Here is a 22,487-nt window from a genome sequence, read left to right as displayed (position 1 = left end):
AGAATGTTTCTAGTGCCCAGAAAAGAAGGTACTTGGAGACCTATTCCAGACCTCTCCCATCTAAACACCTTTCTGAAGGTGCCTTCCTTTCAGATGTTATCCCGTCAGTCCCTTTTTCCTCTCTTGCTCCCTCAGGCCTTTCTGGTGTCTCTGGACCTCAAGTATGCTTATTTCCATATTGCGAGCCATCCTCTTTTCGGACAATTTTTGCATTTCTCTGTTGCTTCCTGGCATTTTCAGTTCTGTGCTTTGCCCTTTCTACTGCCCCATGGGTATTCACCAAATGCTTTGCTCCTGTGGATTGCCTGTTGCAGGCTTCAAGGGATCCAAATATTTCCTTATTTGGATAACCTGCTGATTCAGGTATCTTCTCCAGAGGTCCTTTTACAAAATCTTAATTTTACCATTTGTCTTCTTCAGAGCCTGGGATTCACAGTAAACTTAAAAAAAAATCTTGCATCCCTGCCTCCTCCAAAGGCATTAACTCTCATTTCTTTCTTTCAAACTCTTCTTCCCCTGATCTCCATTACAGCCAGGGAGTTTCTGAGAGCTCTGGGGTTCATGACTTCCACCATTCCAATGCTCCCTCTGGCCAAACTCCACATGAGGACGTTCCAGTGGTTTCTGAAGTCTGTGTAGCTTCAGCATGCGCATCCTCTAGACTTTCCTGTTCCTCTTCTCCTGTGTCTCAAGAAAGAACTTCTGTGGTGGATTCAGAATTTGTCTCTGAATCCAGGGCTACCTTTTCAGCCTCCTCTTCCTTCTCAGGATCTGTTCACAGATGCTTCAGATGTGGGATGGGGAGCAACATTTGGCTCCCTGAGGGTGCAGGGAGTGTGGTTGCCTCGTCAGCAGGAGGAGCACATCAACATCAAAGAGATGGGGGCACTTATGCTGGCTTGTCAGGCCTTTCATCCTCACTTCTCTCTGGGGTCTCTCAAGGTATTCACAGATAATACCACAGTTATGTGGTATATCAACAAACAAGGGGGTACGAGATCTTACCATCTTTGCCGGCTGGCATTTCTGGTATGGGATCTGGCTATCCAATATCAAGTGACTCTTCAGCAGTTTATATTCTTTCACATTAGAATGTTGTGATGGACACTAAGCAGGTCCTTCACTCAGTCCCATGAATGGATGCTTCACAGTGATGTATTTCTGGACATTGTTTACTTCAAGTGAATCTCTTTGCTTCCCCTCTGAACAGTCAACTTCCTCTGTTTTGTGCCAGAGTCCCCAGTCCTCTGGTCTGGAAGCTGGACACCCTCTCATTTTCTTGGAAGGGGCTGTTTCTCTAAGCATTCCCTCCACCTCGGGGATCACGTCAGTTGCCCTGCTAGACAGGCGTCCAGGGAAGTAAGTAGTGTGGGAAGAAATAGCCAGGGAATTGTTATGGCAATGCTTGTATAGGCCCTAGGGCCAATAGCCTAGTACCAACCTATGAATCCTTCCTCTCATTCCAAGAGTCGTGTTCAGGATTCAACAGGATGCTTCCAAAATTTGTCAGCGACTCCCTTTTGGCCACAACAGCACTGGTTTCCTCTACTTCTGCATCTAGCCAAGGGCAGTCATCACAAGTTACATCACAGGGTGGATCTCCTCACATAAGACAAGGGGTCTCTCATCCATCCATCTGTCCACGCTTCAACTGACATTGTGGGTGACAGGGTTTTGATCTCTCAGACACCTTTTTTCTGAGGATGTGCTCCAGGTCCTGAAGGAGGCCAGGAAACCTACTACTAAGAAATCCTACTTGTCTAAATGGAAGAGGTTTTCTATTTGGTCTTGTGTCCTGGATCCACTTTCTGTGGATGTTCCTTTGGTTCTCTCTTATTTGTGTGAGTTGCTCAATGCTGGTTTGGCCTATTCTTCTATCAAGGCCCACTTATCAGCTCTTTCTGCCTTTACCTCCCTCGTTAGCTTCTAGATTTGAGGCCAAGCAATTTCTTAAAGGTGTCCTCAATATTATAATTGAAAGGAAGCCTGTTCCTCCTCCCTGGGATCTTAATTTCATTCTGGAAAAATTGACTCAGGCTCCTTTTGAGCCTATTGTTTCAGCTTCCTTGCAACATTGTTCTTGGAAGACAGTTCTTTTGTTAGCTCTTACTTCTGCCAGATGGGTGTCTGAGTTGTAAGCCCTTATGGCTTGCCCACCTTTTTTGATATTTCATGAGGACGGGGTGTCCTTGTGTACTAATCCTTCTTTCATGCCCAAGGTGGTTAGTGAGTTGTCACTTAATCAGCTTATTATTTTGCCTACTTTTTCCCCCCTCTGCAATCTGACACTGAGTGGGTACTGCATACCTTATATGTGCATAGACAGCTCAGATTTTATTTGGATAAAACTAAAAAAAATCTGACCAGTTATTTATTTCCTTTCATCCTAGGTCTTTAGGTTTGGCTGTTTCTAAGCAAACTATTTCCACTTGGATTTCAAAGGCTATTTCCTGTTGTTACACTTTTCATAGTGAGAGCCTTCCTTCTTCTGTAAAGGCTCATTCCGCTAGAGCTGTGGCTTCTTGTGCTTTTTTCAAAGGCTTAGATGCTAATTCTATTCTTGAAGCTGCTACCTGGACTTCTGGGCATACCTTCACCAAACATTACCCGATGGGTGGTATCTCCAGAGCTAGTGATGGTTTTGCTGCTGCCATTCTTTATGGCTTCTTGGATGGCACTGCTGCTTTCTCCTCCCACATTTCTGCTTGAGCTTTTGCACTCTCACATACGTTATGAATACTGCAGCAGTGAATGTAAGGACATAGTACAGTTGTGTAAAATCTTAACATAATGGTAAATGTCCTTACCTTCACTGTTTCCACCCCCCCCCCCCCAGTCTTTTTTCCTTCCTGGATGTGCAGGTTCTCTTTGGTTTGCCTTGGACTACTGTTCCTACTGGAGCAATCATTTCTGAGGTTGTTACGACTGAATGGCACCTTTATGCCCCATGCTATGCGAGGAGTGTGTAGATGATGTTCAGCATACCTTAAAAGCAATGGTAGACTTTGCTAGACTGGCCAGGTGACGGGCTTCATGGCAGAGAATCCCATAAGTAACTGTACCATTGCCTGTTTATCCCTCTAGCTTTCTCGTCATTTTATGTCTTTTCAATTCAGCAAAATAATTAAAATATATTCCTTTCAGCGATGGGTTAGGTGTGTTTCAGTCAGCCTAAATACTTGAGACTGGAGTTCGGCCAAAAAAGCAAAACAAAAATGATGCAATGAACTCAAATTATCAAAAGATTTTATCACCCATTAGTTATTACAATAATTTGTAATGGTAATACTTGTGCTAATATATAGGGTTGTAATTCATAAGAGTGAGCAGTCACATTAGTAAAGGCTAGGGTTACCACCTGTCCCACTTTGCGAGGGGGCAGTCGACAGTTGCGTCCTGCAAAAAAATTGTAAAAATGGCCAATGTCCTGAGATTTTAGGCAAAATTATTTCCTATATTGTAGTAGTTGCATAAAACAGTTATTCTGTATCTGAAACACCTAAATGTCATCAGAAACACAATACGCAACTAAAAGGCTACAAGAATAAGCGTTTATTTAGGCAAAATGTGAAGTTCTGCCCTTTGTTTTGGCCTGCAAAATCTGATGTTTGTACCACAATTGTCCCACTTTGGGCATTTGAAAAGGTGGCACCCTATTTTAATGATTTAAAAAACCCAACCTGAGCAAACGTTCTTCTTCGAGTAATTTTTTGCCGGTAGCTTTTTGAATGAGATTGTGGTGCAGCAGGGTAAGGGAATTTGCCCTTACTCCGTGCTAGCTCGTTGTTGGTCTATATAATTAGCAATGAGTGTGGGAGTGTAGGGGCTTTCCCCTTGCAAAAACATTACTTTTAGTTTTGTGCAGTTTTCGATCATTTTAGATTCGCTGTGAAATGATCGCTGGTTTGATTGTTACGACTAGAGATATAATAAAGATATAAGCAAAAATAACTAAAACAACAGGGGCTAGCGGCAGCTGTTACGTTTTACTTGTAATGGAATTATTTCGCAAAACTACAAGTACCGCAAAGCAGTGAGAAAACTATATCAGCTTCCTCCTCCTATTTCTCGCCACAGTTCCTGACACCGATGCAGAAAGACTTCGAAAAGAAGAGGGTTGGTTGTATGAGTAGAAAGTGTGCTAAGAGAAGGGTGATGATGACGTTGCTAGTCTAACGAGGCCGGGGAGGATCTTATGTTCTGAGTCTCTTAAATAGCTGACGAGGTCTTATGTAACGGGTAAATTACAGAAGAAAGAAGGATCTAGTGAACAGTGGCTAAAGGCAGTGGTATAGACAGCCACATACGTAATCTTCAGATATTTAACAACGGTAAGGTTAGAATTAATTTTAATTGATATTTGAAACTTGTCCGTGTCGAATCTAGATGTTGTATAAACTAGATGATGCCATTTTTATCCATGTACTTTCGGAAGTCAATGGTGTTTTCGGAATGTTTACTGAATGTAATAGAGTTGATTTCACGCCAAATCTGACTCACGAGACCAATTTTAATTTCTTACTTGCTACGTTTTTTTGCTGTGTCTGTATTATAGTTTGTAATCGCGTGGCACATAACGCTCGCAGTAGCGAATGTCGTTCTCATTATCCCATTTTTCCCGTGATTTGGGGGTGTTTCATAGTTTAGTACTAGGCTGTCTGCCTTGAGGCATTTGCAAGCCTAGCCCTAGAGATGTGGCGCCACCCCATGTAGTGGTACTAAGGTGTATAGTGTATAGAATAAATTTAGAGTACTGTGCCTTTGTCTAGTAGTGATACATTGAAAACCCCCGTATTTAAATTCGTTTACTGTGCCTCTATGAAGTAGCGATACAGGGGTGACCCCCGGCATCTACAATCTCCCATCCACTCTTCAAGATTTCTCTTGAAGAGAGACGGTGAGGGGCTCTGCCTAACATGGACTGGGATTTTGTTCCAGAGTATGGGAAGCCTCTGAGTTATGAATCTGTGTCTCCAGCATGTTCTATTCATGTTTGTGCTGAGATTAACAAAACAGTAGTGCTTGTGACCAAATCACTTGAAGTATAGTGCTAGTTGTTATATTGTTAAGAACATGTGCAGCTTGCTGTACTGCTTTCCATAATATATATGTGTATATATATATATATATATATATATATATATATATATATATATATATATATGTGTGTGTGTATATATATATATATATATATATATATATATATATATATATATATAGAGAGAGAGAGAGATAGAGTAAACTTAACGTGTTCATGATTAAGGGGCACTCTTGTCTGTTGCTTTAGCTGAGTGATTATTAGATTTGTTACCCTAGTTGACTTGCAGTGCACTTGATTAAAAAGGATTTTGCTGCGCTTGGAGTGTTTCTTTGCCCTCGGTTTCGCCTATGATGCTCCCTTGTGGCACGCTTGTGCCTTGGCCAGTGTAGAGCAGTGACCTAAATTGAACAAGCTTGGCTTGGCTCGGGATTTACAACCGAGAGTCTAAAGAGTTAACGAAACTGTAAAAGCGCGTAGCGGTTGCATTCATTAATTACGGATTCTGTTGTATTAATGTCACCATATTGTTATAAAAATAGCATTGCAACCATTTATTTTGTATACACAAATGTGCGTGAGGGTGTTATTTTCTACTCCAGGCTGAAGTACATCCTTTTGTAACCAGGGATATCCCGTAGTTGCATACACATTTTTCGTCTGTTCACGTGCCATTAGTTCCTCCACTGGAACTGAATCATTACATAATATTCTAGAACATGCCCGACAACTTCTTTAATCAAGGTTTGTTGACAAAACCAGAATTAATGAGACATAGGTGATCTCAAATGGGCACTGTTGTAGAATATTGCCTTCCCGGTCGGTAATTTTAAGTGGGTGTTTTATAATAGTACTTCCCCGGTCGGTCTGCGTAGGAATGGGCATGGCTTATGTGACTGACATGTCAAAATGGCCGCGAAGTTGTATGAAAATGAAGCTTGATTAACTGCCCTTAAATTTGACAAACAATCGCCGCTGTATGCTCGAGGGGGGCACTATAATGTAATTGTAAAGAAAAAGCACTGTACCTGGAATTAAAGAAAGACGCAGTTATAGTGTATGATAGTAACAGTTTATTAACATACCTCTCAACTGTACATACTTTCACAATGTCCAGATTTTTGCCTAATTTTTGGTGTGTTCCTCCTAAAATCTGTAGTTGCCATCATTTTAGGCTTTGTCCAAATGTTTTGCTTTAAAAGGCTGAGAGGCATGTTTGTTAATATAGCAATAACCCACGCCTGGGTGTGGGTAATGCTAAATTTACCCATGGTTGTCGTGGTTCGCCCTCGGGACCAAACAAAGCCAACCGTGGGTAAATTTAGCATTACCCACACCCAGAAGTGGGTTATTGCTATTATACCATGACATTATTTAAGAAAAGAAACTATTACTTTTCTTAAATAATGGCATAGTATAATGCCTGTTTATTGCCCTTCTGCAGATGTCTGGCATCTGCGGCAGTTCTGATGTACTGCGCGCCTGCGCAGTACACCAGAGCTGTGGGCAAAAGCAACGGAGAAAGCAAGATCTCCGTTGCGTTTTTTTAGTGTTTCGCTATGTTAAATGAGTTTAACATAGCGAGACAGAGATGTCCGTTACTTATTTTAAAACTGTCTCGCTATGTTAAACTCATTTAACATAGCGAAACACTAAAAAAAGCAACAGAGATCTTGCTTTCTCCGTTGCTTTTTTTTTAAAACACTGTCTCGCTATGTTAAATGGGTTTAACATAGCGAGACAGCTTTAAAATAAGCAACGGAGATAACGAGACCGTTTTAAAAAAACGAGTTATACTAAGGGAAAAAAGTCCGGGCGACCGGACCTTTTTCCATTAGTATAACTCTATTTACAACTCCATTAGTATAACTCTATTTACAACGGGCACGCTGGCCAATCAGCATGCATGTTTTGGGGGGGTCATTGTAATAATATACAAAAACCCACGCCTGGGTGTGGGTAATGCTGGATTTACCCAGGGTTGGCCAACTGTGGGTAAATCCAGCATTACCCACACCCAGAAGTGGGTTATTGCTATTATACAACGACATTATTTAAGAAAAAAATAATTACTTTTCTGAAATGGCATTGTATAATGCCTCCTTGCTGCCCTTCCGCAGCTCTCTAGTATTCTGCGGCAGTTCTGATGTACTGTGCATGCGTATGCTTACGCAGTACATCAGAGCTGTGAGCAGAAGCAACGGAGAAAGCAAGATCTCAGTTGCTTTTTACAAACTGTGTCGCTATGTTAAAGGAGTACATAGCGAGACAGTGTGAAGCAACAGAGATCTTGCTTTCTCCGTTGCTGTACCTTTTTCCATTACTATAACTCTGGTCAGCATGCACGTTTTTGAATTAATTGGGGAGGGGGGTCGTTGTATAATACAGATTTATGCATTAAGACCGGTCGTCGTGGTATGCGTATAACCTGAGACTGACAGCATCAGAGCATATGAATTGGTATATATTTTCTGAAGTAAAAGCAGTCTATAAACTCTTATTAAGTGCAATTCACTAGTTTTCATCCAAAAGCCAATATTTTTAGGAGGGATTAAGAGGGACAGAGAAAATGTGAGTCAAAATCGGGGGTGTCCCTTAACTGGGGACCGTTGAGAGGTATGCCTTTCACTGGTCGCTGAATTATCCTGATATTGTTTAGTAATAGTAAGTTGCTGTTTAGTAATGAGAGGGGGGGGCTCCACCATACGTCTCAACTGTCCAGATTTTTGCCTCGTATTTTTAGTATGTAGCAACTTTCTAAGTTTGTAAGAGCAAGATTTCTATTTTTGGGAGGAATCAAAGAATAATCGATTCTGCAAGGGTGTCTTTAGTGCAGTGACAGTTTAACACCTCTGCAGTAGTGTGGGGGAGGGGACACTCTCAATTCCTCTTGAACAAGGAAAGAAAACCCTGAACAAAGGCCTGCAATAGTTACTTTTGTGGTTGTAGCTGAATAACCTAAGTATAGTGTGAAACTAGGTCTGAGCCAAACATAAGTGGGGGTGATTAGAGACCAGAAAAGAAGCTGTCATTTTACAGAAGGTAAAGAAAATAAGTGACCCTCCCAAATGCCATTATAGGTCAATGGCATGGGAATTCAGTTACTACTTTGTCTGGCATGAGTCATACAAAGTGTTATAGTAAAGAGAAAAGGATGAGGGAAAACAAATCACATTGATGCATCAGGCCCCCATTGGTAGCCATGTTGTGAAAAACGGGCTAAAATTATAAATAAAGCACTTGGAATGAATTTTGATGTGTTAAAAATAGGTTAGGAAATTTTATTTGTGTGTGTGTGAGAGTTTACCTTTTAAGAATCTCCCCTCTATTTTCCATTTGAGACGGATGTTATTGATTTGCCTTGGTCTACATTTTACAGGGTCAACAGGCCACTTGGGGACAGGGTTAGGGCTAACCCTAGGCCAAACCCTAGCCTGTAAGATGTGAACCAAGGCAAAGTAATAACATCTGTATCCTGCAGAACCCAGATGTGCATTTCTTAATCAACGTCGGGATAAATTGGAGGTAGTTGAGCAGTATGCATGCCGCATAATGACACTTGGTCTTAAATCTGTATTAATAAACAGCTCATTGCTAACCGTCATTTTCCATTACTATTTAGTTATGGTGTTTCTTTAACATTACTGAATTGTAGTGCCTCCTATAGTTAATGTGCTGACTACCCAGTGATTATTCATGAGGCCGGTGAAGACACCATGAATATCCATTCATTATTTGAACACGTCACAGGGTGTTGTGTAGTGAGCTGGGTTTTGGCGGTGCTTATTCCTGGGCAACCTGTTTAACAGTGCCCTCAAGTGTATCTGATTAGGAGAATCATCCTCATTTTTGAGTCTAAAAAGTTCAGGTTCCTCACAGTCCATCTGCCCTGAGGCATTTGCAAGCCTAGCCATAGAGATGTGGCTTTCGCCACCCCATGTAGTGGTACTAAAGTGTATAGAATAAATTTAGTGTATTGTGCATTTGTCTAGTAGTGACACATTGAAGACCCCCTTACTTATTAAAATTTAGTTTACTGTGCCTTAAAATTTAGTTTACTGTGCCTCTGTTAAGTAGCGATACAGAGGGAGGTGACCCCCGGGGTAAACCTACGATCTCCCATCCACTCATCAAGATTTCTCTTGGAGACACAGCGAGGGGCTCTGCCTAACATGGACTGGGATTTTGTTCCAGAGTATGTGAAGCCTCTGAGTTATGAATCTGTCTCTCCCGCATGTTCTATTCATGTTTGTGCTGAGGTTTAAATCTTTGGCTCTTGTGGTTCTTATTTTTTTGAGGTGGAGCATGTCCATCAATTCCTGGTTGGACATGGCCTTGTATGTCAGGCACAGATCACCTCTGAGCAGGCGGTATGCTACTGAATAGAGCTGGAGTTTCTTTAGCCTGGCAGCATATGACATATGTTGGAAACCCTTGATTCTCTTGGCGAGGTACTTCTGGGGTCTCTCCAGCTGTTGTAAGTACCGGGTGAGGTGCATACCAAATGGAGCATTGTACTCAATCATGGGTCTGATAAGGGAGGAGTACAGGGGCACGATGACCTCCTTTGATCTGGATGTGAACCCCTTCATGATAAGGTGGGCAAGGTAGAAAGTCTTTCTAACCACTTTGGCAACGTGGGTGTCAAAATGAGAGGTCACAATCAACTTGGGTCCCCAGGTCTCTGATTACTTTTTCGGTACTTAGTGGTTACTGTCTATGTGATAATTTGTGGATATTTTGTTTTTCCCAAAGGGGATGACTATACATTTCTTGGCATTCAGTTTAAGGCCGTGATTCCGGCACCAGTTGTCCGTTTCGGTGAGGCCTTTCTGTAGGATGCATGTGTCAGCTGGTGTATCGACTATGGTGCCTAGTTTGCAGTCATCTGCGAACTTTGTCAGCCACAACCCTCCCATGTTTGCTTTCACATCGGGGAAGTAAATGCCAAACAAGAGGGGTCCCAGGACAGAGCCCTGTGGGACACCACTTGTGACTGGCTTTGAGTCTGACTTAGCTCCCGCAATCTTGACTTTATGGGCTCTGTTCTTTAGCCAGTTTACAACCCATCTTGTGACATATATGGATTTACTTTTAATCTGTTTAGCTTTTCTATGATCCCCGAGTGGGGTATTGTGTCGAAGGCTTTAGCCAAGTCCAGGTAGGCTGTATGGACTGCCTTGCCCTCCTCAATGGCTCTAGTGACTGTTTCGAAAAAGTCAACCAGGTTCAAAAGGCAGGATCTGCCTTTTATAAAGCCGAACTGGGTGGGATCAAGTGTCTGTAGGTCCCCAATGTTGAATTCCATAACAATTCTTTCCATAGCTTTGCAAACCAGGCTGGTCAAGCTTATGGGGCGGTAGTTCCCAGGGTCTTTAGTGGAGCCTCCCTTGTGGAGTGGTACCACTGTTGCTGTACGTCAGTGTTCAGGTACATAATCTGTAGTAAGGCTAAGGTTAAATAACATTTTTATATGCGGGTTTAGCTCCTCTTGGAGGTCACGTATCACGCAGCCGGGGATACCATCAGGTCCCATAGATGCTGTGTTTTTTGCTTTGTCGAGGGCGGTTCTCACCTGGACATCAGAGATGACTGGGGCGGTTCTCACCTGGACATCAGAAATGACTGGGAGGTTACATTCAGCTGGGATGAGTTTCTTCTTTTGGAGGTGATGGAGGGGAGAAATTTGCACTGAACCTGTCTGCCAGGATGTTGGCAAGATCTGTGGGTTCGGTAAATTTTTTTGTCATTGTGTACCAACTCTGAGCATATCTGAGTGTTTCCGCCCAGGTTACTAACATAACTGAAGAATGCCTTGCAGTTATCTTTAGTGTCCTTGGTGATTTATCTCTCAAAGTTGGCCTTGGATATTTTTGAGAGAACGTAGCTTTCTACTAGTGCTGATCAGAGATGCCTTCCCTTTATGGGATTTTGCTCTGTCTTGCAGTAGCTTCCTTTTGTTATACAATTTGTTTATGGCTGGGGTCCACCAGACAGGACGCTTTCTTTTGGTGGAGAGGGTCTTGGTTTTTTTTGGGATTGCACGATCCATGCATTCTTGGAGATGTCCGTAGAAAGCATTTGTGTAGGATTTCAGCATTGTGGGATGTGGTTTCCATTGGCCCTGAGGGCTTAAATGATACATCTCAGTCTTGAAGTGTAAAGTCAGCTTTTGAGAAGTTTCTCACACTAGTTTTTTGTGCTGGGGGTGGAGGTGGTAAATGTATATCCAGGGTGATTAGTTTGTGGTCAGATCTCACCAGTGAGGGCAATACTTCTGGTGTGGAGCATTTTGTCCCCATGTTTGTGATGATCAGGTCTAGTATATTATCCCCCCTTGTGGGAGAGGTGACTAGTTGTTCCATTGCATTTGAGATTATGAATTCCAGGAACCTTTGGGCTAGGGTGATGGGGCTAGAATAGTGCACCCAGTCTGTTAGGGTAGTTGAAGTCTCCCAATATGATAGTATTTGGTGAGACGTTCATATCTTCCAATGTCTTCAGGAAGGCTGAGTGGGGTTCTTGAGATTGGGAGGGTGGATCTATAACATGCAACCAGTTGTATAGCAGTTTTGCTTGCAGTTAGCTGCACCTGGATGGTCTCCGATGCTTCATGAGTTGCCACCAAGTGGATGTCCTTGATGAATATGGACACTCCCCCTCCCTTTGTGGTTCGGCCCAGGTTTTGGGGCCGAAAAGCATGATACGAGGTAAAGCCTGGTAGCGCTGGGGTGCTCTCAGGAGCCTTAAACAAGGTCTCTGTTACAGCGCAGACATCTATGTTCTCCATACTGAGGAGTGCTTCGGGAGCCTGCATCTTGAGATTTAGACTTCTGGCGTTGAGCAGCATTACCCTTAATTTTATTCCATTTTTGTTTTCTAAGGAGGTGGGTTCGTCTTTTGAGCCTTGCCTAGAAAAGGCACTATGGGGGTGGCAAGAGCCTTAGCCAATATCCGGAAGCAGAGTGGTGACAGGTGCAAGCCGTCCTTGCGAAGCGGCGTGGCTTGTCCAGCATGTTATCTCAAGCAGACACATTGGATCCCCCTAGAATGACACCAGTAATTGAGCCAATTATTAAAGCTGATCATCTTGTCTTTGTATTGTGGCATCATTCTTGGTGAGGGCAGGATGCTGGTCAGGGTCATACCAGCCTGGGCTACATAATCGGAGAGCTCCTCAATGTCTCCATGTAGTCCAAGGAGGTAAGTCTCTGGTCATTCACGCCGGCATGGACAATGACTGAGTCATATTTGTACGTGCTTTTGAGTGACCCGAGTGCATGTGTTATATGGCGGATCCTAGCCCCCGATAGGCAGCTTACCATTACCCTCTCCTTGCTCAGCCTGGTAAGTGGGACGTCAGTGTGTCTGACTAGAGTCACCTATCACTAGTCACCTCACCCATCACTAGTGTATCGGGCATAGTGTTTGGCCTTAAGGGTTGTGATTTATTGTCACCGATTTTATTGAAGTATGTGTTATGTTTTGAGGTGGTGGATTTTTGGGTGTCTACTTTGGGAGCCTCTGTTTTTGGTAAGTTTTTTAATAGAGCCTCCGAGTATGTTTTTGTTATGTGTTTGATTTGCAGTTGGGGTATGTGTGTGTGTGTGTGTGTGTGTGTGTGTGTGTGTGTGTGTGTGTGTGTGTGTGTGGTTACCTTCTCCTCCTGTCTGGTCTTGCCAGTCCTGAGTTGAGAGTTCAGCCTCCAGTTGCTATATAGTTGCATCTCTCACATGTATTTGTGTTTGTTGGTAGGAGGAGAGGGTTGTCTGTGTACATGAGACAATTGTAGCATTGTCTCAAGATTCCCAGATTAACCAACTGAGCAGGAGAAGATGCTAGCAATCTACCACTCGACATGCTAGAATATTATGAGTGCTGTGCCTTTCAAGGGAAGTGGTTGGGGTGGTAGGTGGATGTAGTGCTACTTGAGTTTGAGTGCTTGCTTAGAAGAGTAGCTTAGAGAACAAGTGCTATGCTTATAGACTGGTTATTCTAAGGGTAGAGCTTTCTAATGGAAAATTTGAAGAGCAGACTTGGCGGAGCCAGGAAGAGTTTAACCCTGTTTAACCGGCTATGCGCACAATCGCGCAAAGCCGCGCTAATGCACATTTTCTTGGGAACTTGAAAAGAGCTAGAAATGGTCCAAAACAACCAATTACTACAGCTCTTGCGCTGAGGTCACTTCCTTCAGGGACAGATAGGCTGCTCAAGGCTCCCCACTCCCACTGGTGAGCAAAGAAACTTCCTTCTTATCCAAGTAAGGTAATGGACAACAGAGGAACTACACCACAGCCCAGAATACAGCAAAGTCTGTAAACTGGTCTAAACTAGTCGAGGAGAGGCGGGAAAACAAGGATTATTTTTTTTTTTTTGTTAGAAAACACTCGTACAGAAGGCAGCAATAAATCAGTTACACAGGCTAGCACACTTTAGTGGGCAGCCTCAATAGTTAAATTAAACACAGAATTTCGATTACTTTTCGACAAGATAAAATTTTAAGTGCAGATACTATAAAATGCAGCAAACTGTTTAAAAAAAAAAAAAAGTATAAGCTTGTTTAAAATAACAGTATAAGCTTGTAAAAAAAAAAAAAAAACAGAAAAAAAAGTAGTCACTTTTCTCAGTTCTCTGTAGCTAGGACCACTCGGCAGGACCACGTGGAGCTGTCTCTGAGTAGTATAGCCAGAAAAAAAAAACGCTCGGAGGCAGATTCTTAAGTTATGTTTCTATATTTAAAATAGTTTACCCTTTTGTTTCACATTTTGGAGATGTTGAGAACGGTGTATTTTTTTTGTTGAGTCTACTTGGGGCTGTAACTTTTGTAGGTATTCAAAGTGGGACACAAAATGTGACACTGCATATGACCTCATGGTGGATGTGGCAAGTAGTATAGTAACTAACTATTAAAGGAAATTGTTTAAGGTGGGATCTGAGGGCCTGAAGTCATGGGGTTCTATGATCTGTAGTGTGTTTTTCCGACATTTACATATACAAAATAGTATCTCAAATCTAGGCATGCTGTACAGGAATTAAAACTCTCACAGGAGCTTCCAACATTACCCTGGCCAAAACTTACCTTTTGCCCATGCTGTCATATGGGGCCCCAATTCTAACTAATTTACAGACTTCCAGAAGAAAAAGCTAGAAAGCTGCTATAGTAGAATTGCTAAATTTGGCTTAAAACACAACCCAGCTAACTTGGGGAAACCCTACATTCCCCAAGATGGCTTAAGAATCCCCCTACAAATACGTACAACTTACTATGGTATACAACATCACCCACAATCCGCTATCTTGTCCTGCTCTTAGTCTGTTAATCAACTTTTTATATTGCAAATAAACATCTCGTATCTGAAGACAAAACATCTCACAACTTATAATCGTAATAGAACCCCAGGCCTAAGCCTTTACTCCTGCTGTGTGGCAAAACTGTAGCACTCCCTTTAAGTATCAAAACTTCTATATGTCTTGAGTTTTTCCAAAATGTCTCCCTCTTTGGTGGGGTCCTCCCTGATAGTGTGTGATACTGTTGCCTCACAGCTAGCTACCCTTCGATCCATCTCTCAACTCCTCTATGCGTTTGATATCTCACTCCACCGAAGGGGCAGCTCAAGCTGCTGCATCAGGTACTGAGGGGACAGCTTGAGCTGCTGCATCAGGTGTTGTCATGAAGCGTAATGCTCTGATGCGGTTATGTGACTTCCCAGACCCCTTTAAATACTGCACTTTTTGGACCCAATGTACGAGACACACTTACACGTAGTAAGAAAGATAGAAAGACCTTGTCTGCTGTGGGCATATGCCTTTCCAACCCCCTAGAGGTCCTACTCCAGGAACCAGAAGGGGAAAAAAAATGTGGTTCAAGAAATCCCAAGGACCTTTTCTTGCCCCTCATGGTGAACAATCCCCAGAGGGTGTAACTCCCTTTCGGGGTAGAGGGAGTCCACATAACCAGGGCACTAGAGATTCTTTCTCCAGCAGACCCTACCAGTGTTCCTGAGCAGCATTTCCTCTGGAAGCAGTTGGGGGGGGGGGGGTTGTTTTCTCTGCATCTACTGGCCTGGCATCTCGTTGTTTGGGTGCAGAGAACAATATCCAGAGGCTACCAAATACCATTTAGATTTAACTCCCATCCCCGAAGTAACCAGCCTTAAAAATAGAAAAGCTGCTAAGGAAAAGTCATCCAACCAGTACCACCAGACAGGATCCAGGTTTTACTAGATGTTGTTTTTAGTGCCCAAAAAAAGACCGGGACTGAAGACCAATCCTGGATCTCGGCCTATTGAACAAATTTATCAAACTTCAAAGTTTCCCTTCCTAGGGAGAACTGTATGTGCTCTAAGAGTCCTTCCAGGACGCGTACTACCACATAAAGATGGATCACTGCTCCCGGCTGGGAGCCAATCACTACCAGTTCAGGGCACTGCCATTCGGTCCCTCGACAGCCCCTCTAGTGTTCACCAAATGTATGGCAGTTATGGTAGCTAATCTTCGACTACAAGGATTTCCGATGTTTCCCTATCTAGACGATTGGCTCCTTGCTGCTCTGACCAGGGATCTTCTTACACTCAAGGTCTCGCTGTCCGCGTGGGGATTACAGTCAACCAGGATAAATCTCGTATCTCCACCAAAGACACAAATTCATTGGAGCAGGCTTCGACACAACATCCTGTCAAGCTCCCCCCCCCCACCCCCACAGGTTTTTGAACATAACGCACCAAATCCAAGACCACCTTCTCAGATCTATGTGCCAGCTCGTCTTGTACTGCAACTCTTGGGCTCCATGGTGTTTGCCGTTATGTTGGTATCACTGGCAAGACTGCACATGAGAATCCTACAGTAGCTCCTTTCTGCACATTGGTCGTTGCTAATTTACCCACTCTACCACGTTATGTCTTTCAAACCGCTGCAAGGAAGAAATGTTATGGTGGATGAACCCACAAATGAATCTTTGGTGTTGACTGTTCTGTCTTCCTCAGCTCACAGCCATGGTGACCACAGATGCTTCCCTGTTAAGGTGGGGGGCATTTCCAGGGAGACTGTCACAAGGCACCTGGTCCCCCATGGAGGCTAATTTGCACACATGTCCTAGAAGTGAGGGCAGTTCTAGCGTTGCAAGTGTTCGTGTCCCTACCCTCTGGGACTATTGCAGTTCAGTCAGGCAATATGTCTTGTCGTGTGGTGTATCAACAAGCAAGGCAAAACCAGGTATTGCCCCCCCCTGTCGGGAAGTCATAAGGATTTTGCACTGGGTGATGGCTTCCAACTGCTTCCTTATAGCAACACACATTCCTGGGAGTTCCAACCTTATTATGGGCAATCTGCGCAGGAACGTCCTGATGCCTCACGAGTGGTCCCTCAATCCTGTAACAGCGGATTGGATCTTCCAATGCTGGGGCAAGCCTTGCTGCGACCTGTTTGCTCCCCCCAAAACTACAAATGCAGATGCTTTGTCCTGACCCCCCTCACCCCAGGGGAACCACAGAGGGGACACCTGATTGGCCATCAGGTCTTCCCTATGGCCTCATCTGATTCACAGTCTGGATCATTCCCAAGACCTGTTCTCATCCTTGACTGATTCATCCAAACCTGCTCAGTTTGGCTCCTTCACTTCCAATGATTGCCAGTCTGCCTGACATCCCACCTCCTGTTCGTGAAAGTCTTCTGGCTTCACACAAACCTTCCACTAAAAGTTTATTCTAGTAAATGGACTAGGTTCTCTCTTTGGGCCAAAGATCAGAACTTGGACCCTTTCTTTATGCCTTTTCAAAAGATCCTACAGTACCTAACTACTGTTTTGCATGCAGGAGCCTCCGCTTCAATCACTGTAGCAGCTATCGCCAATTTTTCATAATTTTGATTCAATTATGTCACACTGCCTATGCAAGAACTCTGTTTGAAAGGAGTATTACATGTCAAGCCTCCCTTAGAACCCTGGGACTTGATTTTGGTACTTCAGGCTCTCCTTTCGAGCCTTTTGATTCATGTCGTGTGCAATTTTTGTCATGGGGGGGAAAAACGTATACTTATTCAACGGGAAGAGTATCTGAGCTGCAGGCTTTGAGTGGGTCCTTACTTGATCTTCCACACAGGTGTCCCTTCATCTGACCCTTCTTTCTTGCCCAAGGTCATTTTCTGACTTTTCCATTAACCAGTCTATTAACGTGCCAGTTTTCCTCCCTCAGCATTCTAACCGAGGAGTATCTTTTTTTTGTACACCCTTTATGTGCATTGGCAGTTTATTTGGGCAGGTCTATAAATCCTTCAGGAAAACAATTTGTGGCCTTTGCAGGACCCAGATTGGGTAAACCTGTTTCCAAAGTGACTTTATTCTCCTGGCTTAGAAATGTCATTACCTTTTATCTACCAACAGAATAACCTATCCTTTCCTTCCAGAATAAAGGCTCATTCTACCAGATCATTGGCTACTTCTGTTTTTATTCCAGACCCTCTGGGTGATCTGCACAGCAGCCTCTTCCGCAAGACCTCATACCTTTTATATCTCATTATAAATTGGATTTGGAGGATGAGCATCTTTGGTTCTATGGTCTCGGGAATATGTTATGGTAAGACACTGTTATAAGTCTTTGTTTATTCATTACCATTAGGACAAAGTCCCCAGCTATGAGTCCTGGGTGGCCCTAAGGAAGATATTCCTGAGACCATAATCACCTTTCGGCTTTTCCCGTTAGGGGTTGCCACAGCGGATCATTTCTTCCTATCCTCTGCATCTTGCTCTCACCAACCGCCTGCAGGACTCCTGGTTAGGGTATTGGCTCAGACAGAACCTCTTTTTTTTTTTTTTTTTTTTTTTTTTCCTATTACTACATCTTATTATCTAAAGGTGGGTAAACTCTTATCTGAAGTAACTAGGAGAGGGGCATTATGGGTAGGTCTTAGCTGAGTTTTTGGCTGGCACGAGCTTGGAAAGGGTCGTATCGGTTCTGAGGACAGAACTGCGGTCCTCTTCGTAATGAATGAACGAAGATCTACAACACAGATGGAACGTTGCAGTAAGACAACTTTTTACTGCAGTAATATTGCTCTCACAATTTACATTGCAAAGGGAAGAATGTAGAACCCACCATTGTATAGCATTAAAAGCCTACATTGGTTTGAACTACCCCTTCAACTAACATGTACACAGCTCCTTGCCACTTATCCAGCATCCATCTGCTTGTTCAGCACTATGTTCCCAGTCATCTTCTGATCCAGTGACCAAAAACTCCTGTCGGTCAACAGACCTGTCATATATGTTAGGCATTGTCTGTATTCATACCATTTTGCTAAGGCCAGGAGCTCCTTGCCTATATCCATAAGGTCAGTACCATTTCTGCTGTCCTTCAAAACCATTTTGAAAGACTTCTGGAAAAAGCTGTCTGTGCTCTTGCTCAACACCAAGATAAATTATCCCTAAATGTAAACTAATACTTATTTGTACCTTATACCTCTGTATTCTCCCATCTAGTCTTAACCAGTTTGTTTTCATTTCATGTGGAATCTGGTATCTTTTAAAGCTTGTAAGATTATTTTCTTAAAACGTTTTATACTTTAGAGCTTTTCTCCCCCAGGGCTTTATTGAAAATGGGCTCTTACCCAGTGGGAATTTTATAGCAGTCAAATGTCAAATCAGTAGAAAATATACAAGGTAAATGTTTTGAAATGAGTATGAAAGAATGTTCATACAAGATGAAAAATGAATTTGGAAAGGAAAAAATAGTATTGTTGGTAGAAAGTAGGCAGACGGAGATTTCTCTTTGCAAAGTCACATGAGAGGAAGTATTGAGTTGAGCATGTTAAACAGTAGTATGGTAAAATAGTATTGAGTTGCAGGCAAATATAGGCCAGTCGGAGCATCTGGGAATATTTGTTTCCATATTATTCCCAAAGAGCCACTGCAGTGGCATTGAGAGATAAAGCCCTTACTATGGTCCAGCAGAGCAGAGTTCGATTAGTGGCTCAGGTGACTGATGTAGCGACAGGTGAGAGTGCTTGCTGGTGACACCTGTTAGGGGTCAAAGAAGAGTTGCCCTCTAACATGGGGTGGGGAAAGGGAAAAAAGTGGTGTGTGCAGATGGCAAAGCCCCCAGGGTGCCCTTAAGAGCAACACTGGAGCAAGTCTTGAGGGGGGGGGGGCTGGAAGCAGGATGCTGGTAGACTTGGTGTGCATGTAGGGCACTGGGGTTGGGCTGGTATAAAATTCAACAGGACAAAATTATTCCCAAAGACATGTCACGAGTGGAATGCCTTTTTTTTTTTTTATATCCAGATTAGTTCAAGAAACAGAAAGAAATACTTGGTAATTTATTGCAGAGATGGCCTCTAGCCTCCTCCCAATTTTGAAATAGGATTGAGCAAGTAATCCAAGAATTAACAGGAACATAGGAACAGTGCTAAGCAAGTGATGATGAACTGCAAGATGCCTAGTTTACATCTAGTTCATGTTGTGCCTTACAAGCTCGTAATAATGCTTTCCTCCCAAATCTCAGATCCATACATGATAACCCTGGTTGTAAGTTTGTGTCTACCCATCCAGTCATTAGAACTAACCTTAAAGGTAGATAATGTAGTACTTGGCTTAACCTGTAGAGGTAATTTGTTCTGTAGGCTGGGAATATGTTCAGTTAAGAACCCGTCCAGTCACAGAGTGATTGTTTTGTTGGTGTAGAGTAGGTTCATAATGTGGGTGTTTAGGCACTGATTCTTTTTTTTTTTCTTCTCTTGGAAAAATAAGAGGCCATATAGGACCATCTTTCATGGCTCTAAAAGTGAAGACATTAATTACTCCCAAAATGCAGTATGTTTTATAGTCCGATGATTACTACATCTCTTAAATTCATTTTATAAAAAATATATATTCATACTTGTATATTTGACCTTAAACGAGATGCTTCTCTTGCAGCCAATGTTTCTCTTTATTTGGGTAAGACAGAACGTCACTTTAAGCAACCAATTTATGAGCATTTATACAGCATAAGTTGCCCTAGCTAGACGTATAGCAGAATACCAGTCTCATAGTTTTGTGTTTACAGTTTTAGAACAGATGGGAACATAAGAGGAGGCCCATGGGAGCTTAAGCTCGAAGAAAAAGAATAGTGGCACTTTCCAGGTTTAAACGAAGCCTGCTCTTATAGCTTTTGGCACTTGTTTATCAAGTTTTCTTTTTAAGAAAAACTTTATGTATATATGTGTAAATACATGAGGAATATGTATGTTTTAAACAAGCTTTTTTATTTTTGTAAATATTTGAGACGCATCTTTAGGTCAAATATACAAGTATGAATTATATATATTCAGTATGAATATATATTTATAAAATGAATTTGAGATTTAGTAATTATCATTTGGGTCTTATCCAATGCATTTAATTTTGTAATTAATTGTGGACTATAAAACATTGCATTTTGGGAATTGCATTTTGGGAGTAATTAATGTCTGAAGTGCATGTAAAATTGTGTACGAAAAGTGCTAACATTAAATAGTGTGGAATATTAGTTTTGCTTTGAGTTTATAGATCTGATGAGGGAAGAGTACAGTGTTTAAAGATGTTCCCTTGGAAGTTTAGCTGGATTAGATAGTTTCCTGTCTGATAGAAACTTGGTGTTCAAGAGAGTTGTCAACAATGGTCAGGTTATGATCTTTCAAAAGCTTTAATCATTCAACACATTTGACGCATCTGTAGATATACCTGAAAACACCATTCTCCAATTACTGTTGCAGACTAAAGTTGCATAATTAAGTCTATGTACTGTAATATGAAAGCCTGGCATCTTGTCAAGAATTAGTTTCTCTGCCTTGCACAACTTTTGCATCAAGTGCGTAGTCCTAAAAAACAAATTAATGATCCTCAAAAGCCTTAATTACAGCTGTTTAAAATTTTTTTGACGTTTGGCTGTTTAAAAATTTTTTTTTTTATGTATAGGTCGTTACTTGGGCATATGCAGCAATGTCAAGTTTTGATGATGCAGATACTGAGGAGACTCTAACACACCTTAGCATGAAGTTGTATCATTCCATGCAACGTGATAAGCCTATATTTCAGCAAATACATTTTGGCAGAAGGCAGAGATATCAGACTGATGAAATACTAAAATTTGGCCGTGATAGCAAGACTTGCAGTATTGTCTTACTGGATCCTCGAGCCTCCCGTATGCAGTTTAGCCTTCAGGCCTTCAGACAATTCAACAGTACTGAACTTTGTTTCGAGATTAAGAATGTCAGCAGGAAGGTCAAGATGGCAGTAGGAAACACTGTGCTAGATTTCTTGAACAAACTAACTTTGCCCAATAAGTGTTTGATAAGGTTTGGAGAATTTCAGATTCTTTTTGAGAAAGAGGATGGAGAGTCCGTGACTCACTTTGAGACTTGTTTTGAGCTAGCCAGATCACCAGTTGTACAAGAAGTTCCCCTGGTGTCGTCCTTGTCACCTGTACCTGAGACTGCTGTACTGAACTCTGGCAGCAACTACTACCAGTATCCCAGTTACAGTTTGCCAGCAGAGATGGATGAAAATGAGTCAACATACCCTCTCTAACTCTATTTGGAAGGCTTTATTCCTGTTGATGCAGCCAGCTGTCTCTCCCCCCCCCCCCCCCCTCCCCAATTTAGTTGGAGTTAGTGGTGCCAGTGAATTAAAGCTTTTGCAAGTATTTCAAATGTACATTGTAAATATTGTATAGTTCATATTTTTATTTAACTTACAATTTTAAAGAAATGTTAGCTATACTGAGGCAAAGCATTGCATTCATTTTCTAATATTTTTGTATGTTTTTATACGTTTTGAGACTTCCTCTCAAAATGAGAGGCTGCTTCCAGTTGTGAATTTTAACTAAACAAAAATTTAAAAACCTGTTGTGAATTTTAACTAAACAAAAATTTAAAAACCTGAAGTTATTTGTTAGTATTGTATTTCATGATTAATTGGAATGTTGAAGTAAAATGGCAATAAGGTATTCGACTTTCATCCAGTTTATTTCATGGTATATACATACTTAATTTGGTTATTTCACTATCCTTGCACTTGCAGATTGGAACTTGTCCTGGGAAAGTCCGAGTGGTATATGTGTGTGTATATGAGGCCCATGGGAATAGATGTTGGAGAGATAGGTATGTATCCCAGAGACTACCCAGTCTATGGAACAGGATCCCCATCCATGTGAAGCAGAGTTCCTCCCTAACCCAATAAGTGCAACTTGGACAATTGGATGGGAAACTGGAAATTGATCCCTGATTTAGCACCTATGTCATTAATGTAAACTGGTACCTGTAAATGGTTAGTCTCCCAGGCCCATTCTTGCACTTATCAAGGGTATCGGAACTTGTCAGATTTGGGATGTATGGCTAGGCTTAAAAAGGTCCCTTGTGGTCATTGGCCTAAACCACATATGCACCTGTATGCAAATAGCTTTGGGCTGTCATCTGGTATTTCTTGTAATGAGTATAGTGT

The 22,487-nt window shown here is 42.2% G+C and overlaps 1 protein-coding gene across 1 annotated transcript; it reads left to right on the top strand.

Annotated features, from left to right (window-relative positions):
• The first annotated feature begins 4,077 nt into the window (after window positions 1-4,077).
• On the top strand, window positions 4,078-21,998 carry TIFA (TRAF interacting protein with forkhead associated domain). The gene is made up of 2 exons (XM_044061547.1): window positions 4,078-4,331; window positions 20,964-21,998. Exon 2 carries the CDS (start codon window positions 20,988-20,990, stop codon window positions 21,573-21,575), a length of 588 nt encoding a protein of 195 aa, XP_043917482.1. The 5' UTR covers window positions 4,078-4,331; window positions 20,964-20,987; the 3' UTR covers window positions 21,576-21,998.
• The last annotated feature ends 489 nt before the right edge of the window (window positions 21,999-22,487 follow it).

Source organism: Protopterus annectens, chromosome 2.part0, assembly GCF_019279795.1.
Source record: "Protopterus annectens isolate FY-2018-M chromosome 2.part0, PAN1.0, whole genome shotgun sequence".
In the NCBI taxonomy this organism is placed as follows: domain Eukaryota; kingdom Metazoa; phylum Chordata; order Ceratodontiformes; family Protopteridae; genus Protopterus; species Protopterus annectens.
This window is presented reverse-complemented; position numbering and strand designations above follow the sequence as displayed.

Excerpts from the sequence above, each read along its gene's own strand:
- TIFA (XM_044061547.1), top strand. The coding sequence starts at position 20,988 with ATGTCAAGTTTTGATGATGCAGATACTGAGGAGACTCTAACACACCTT.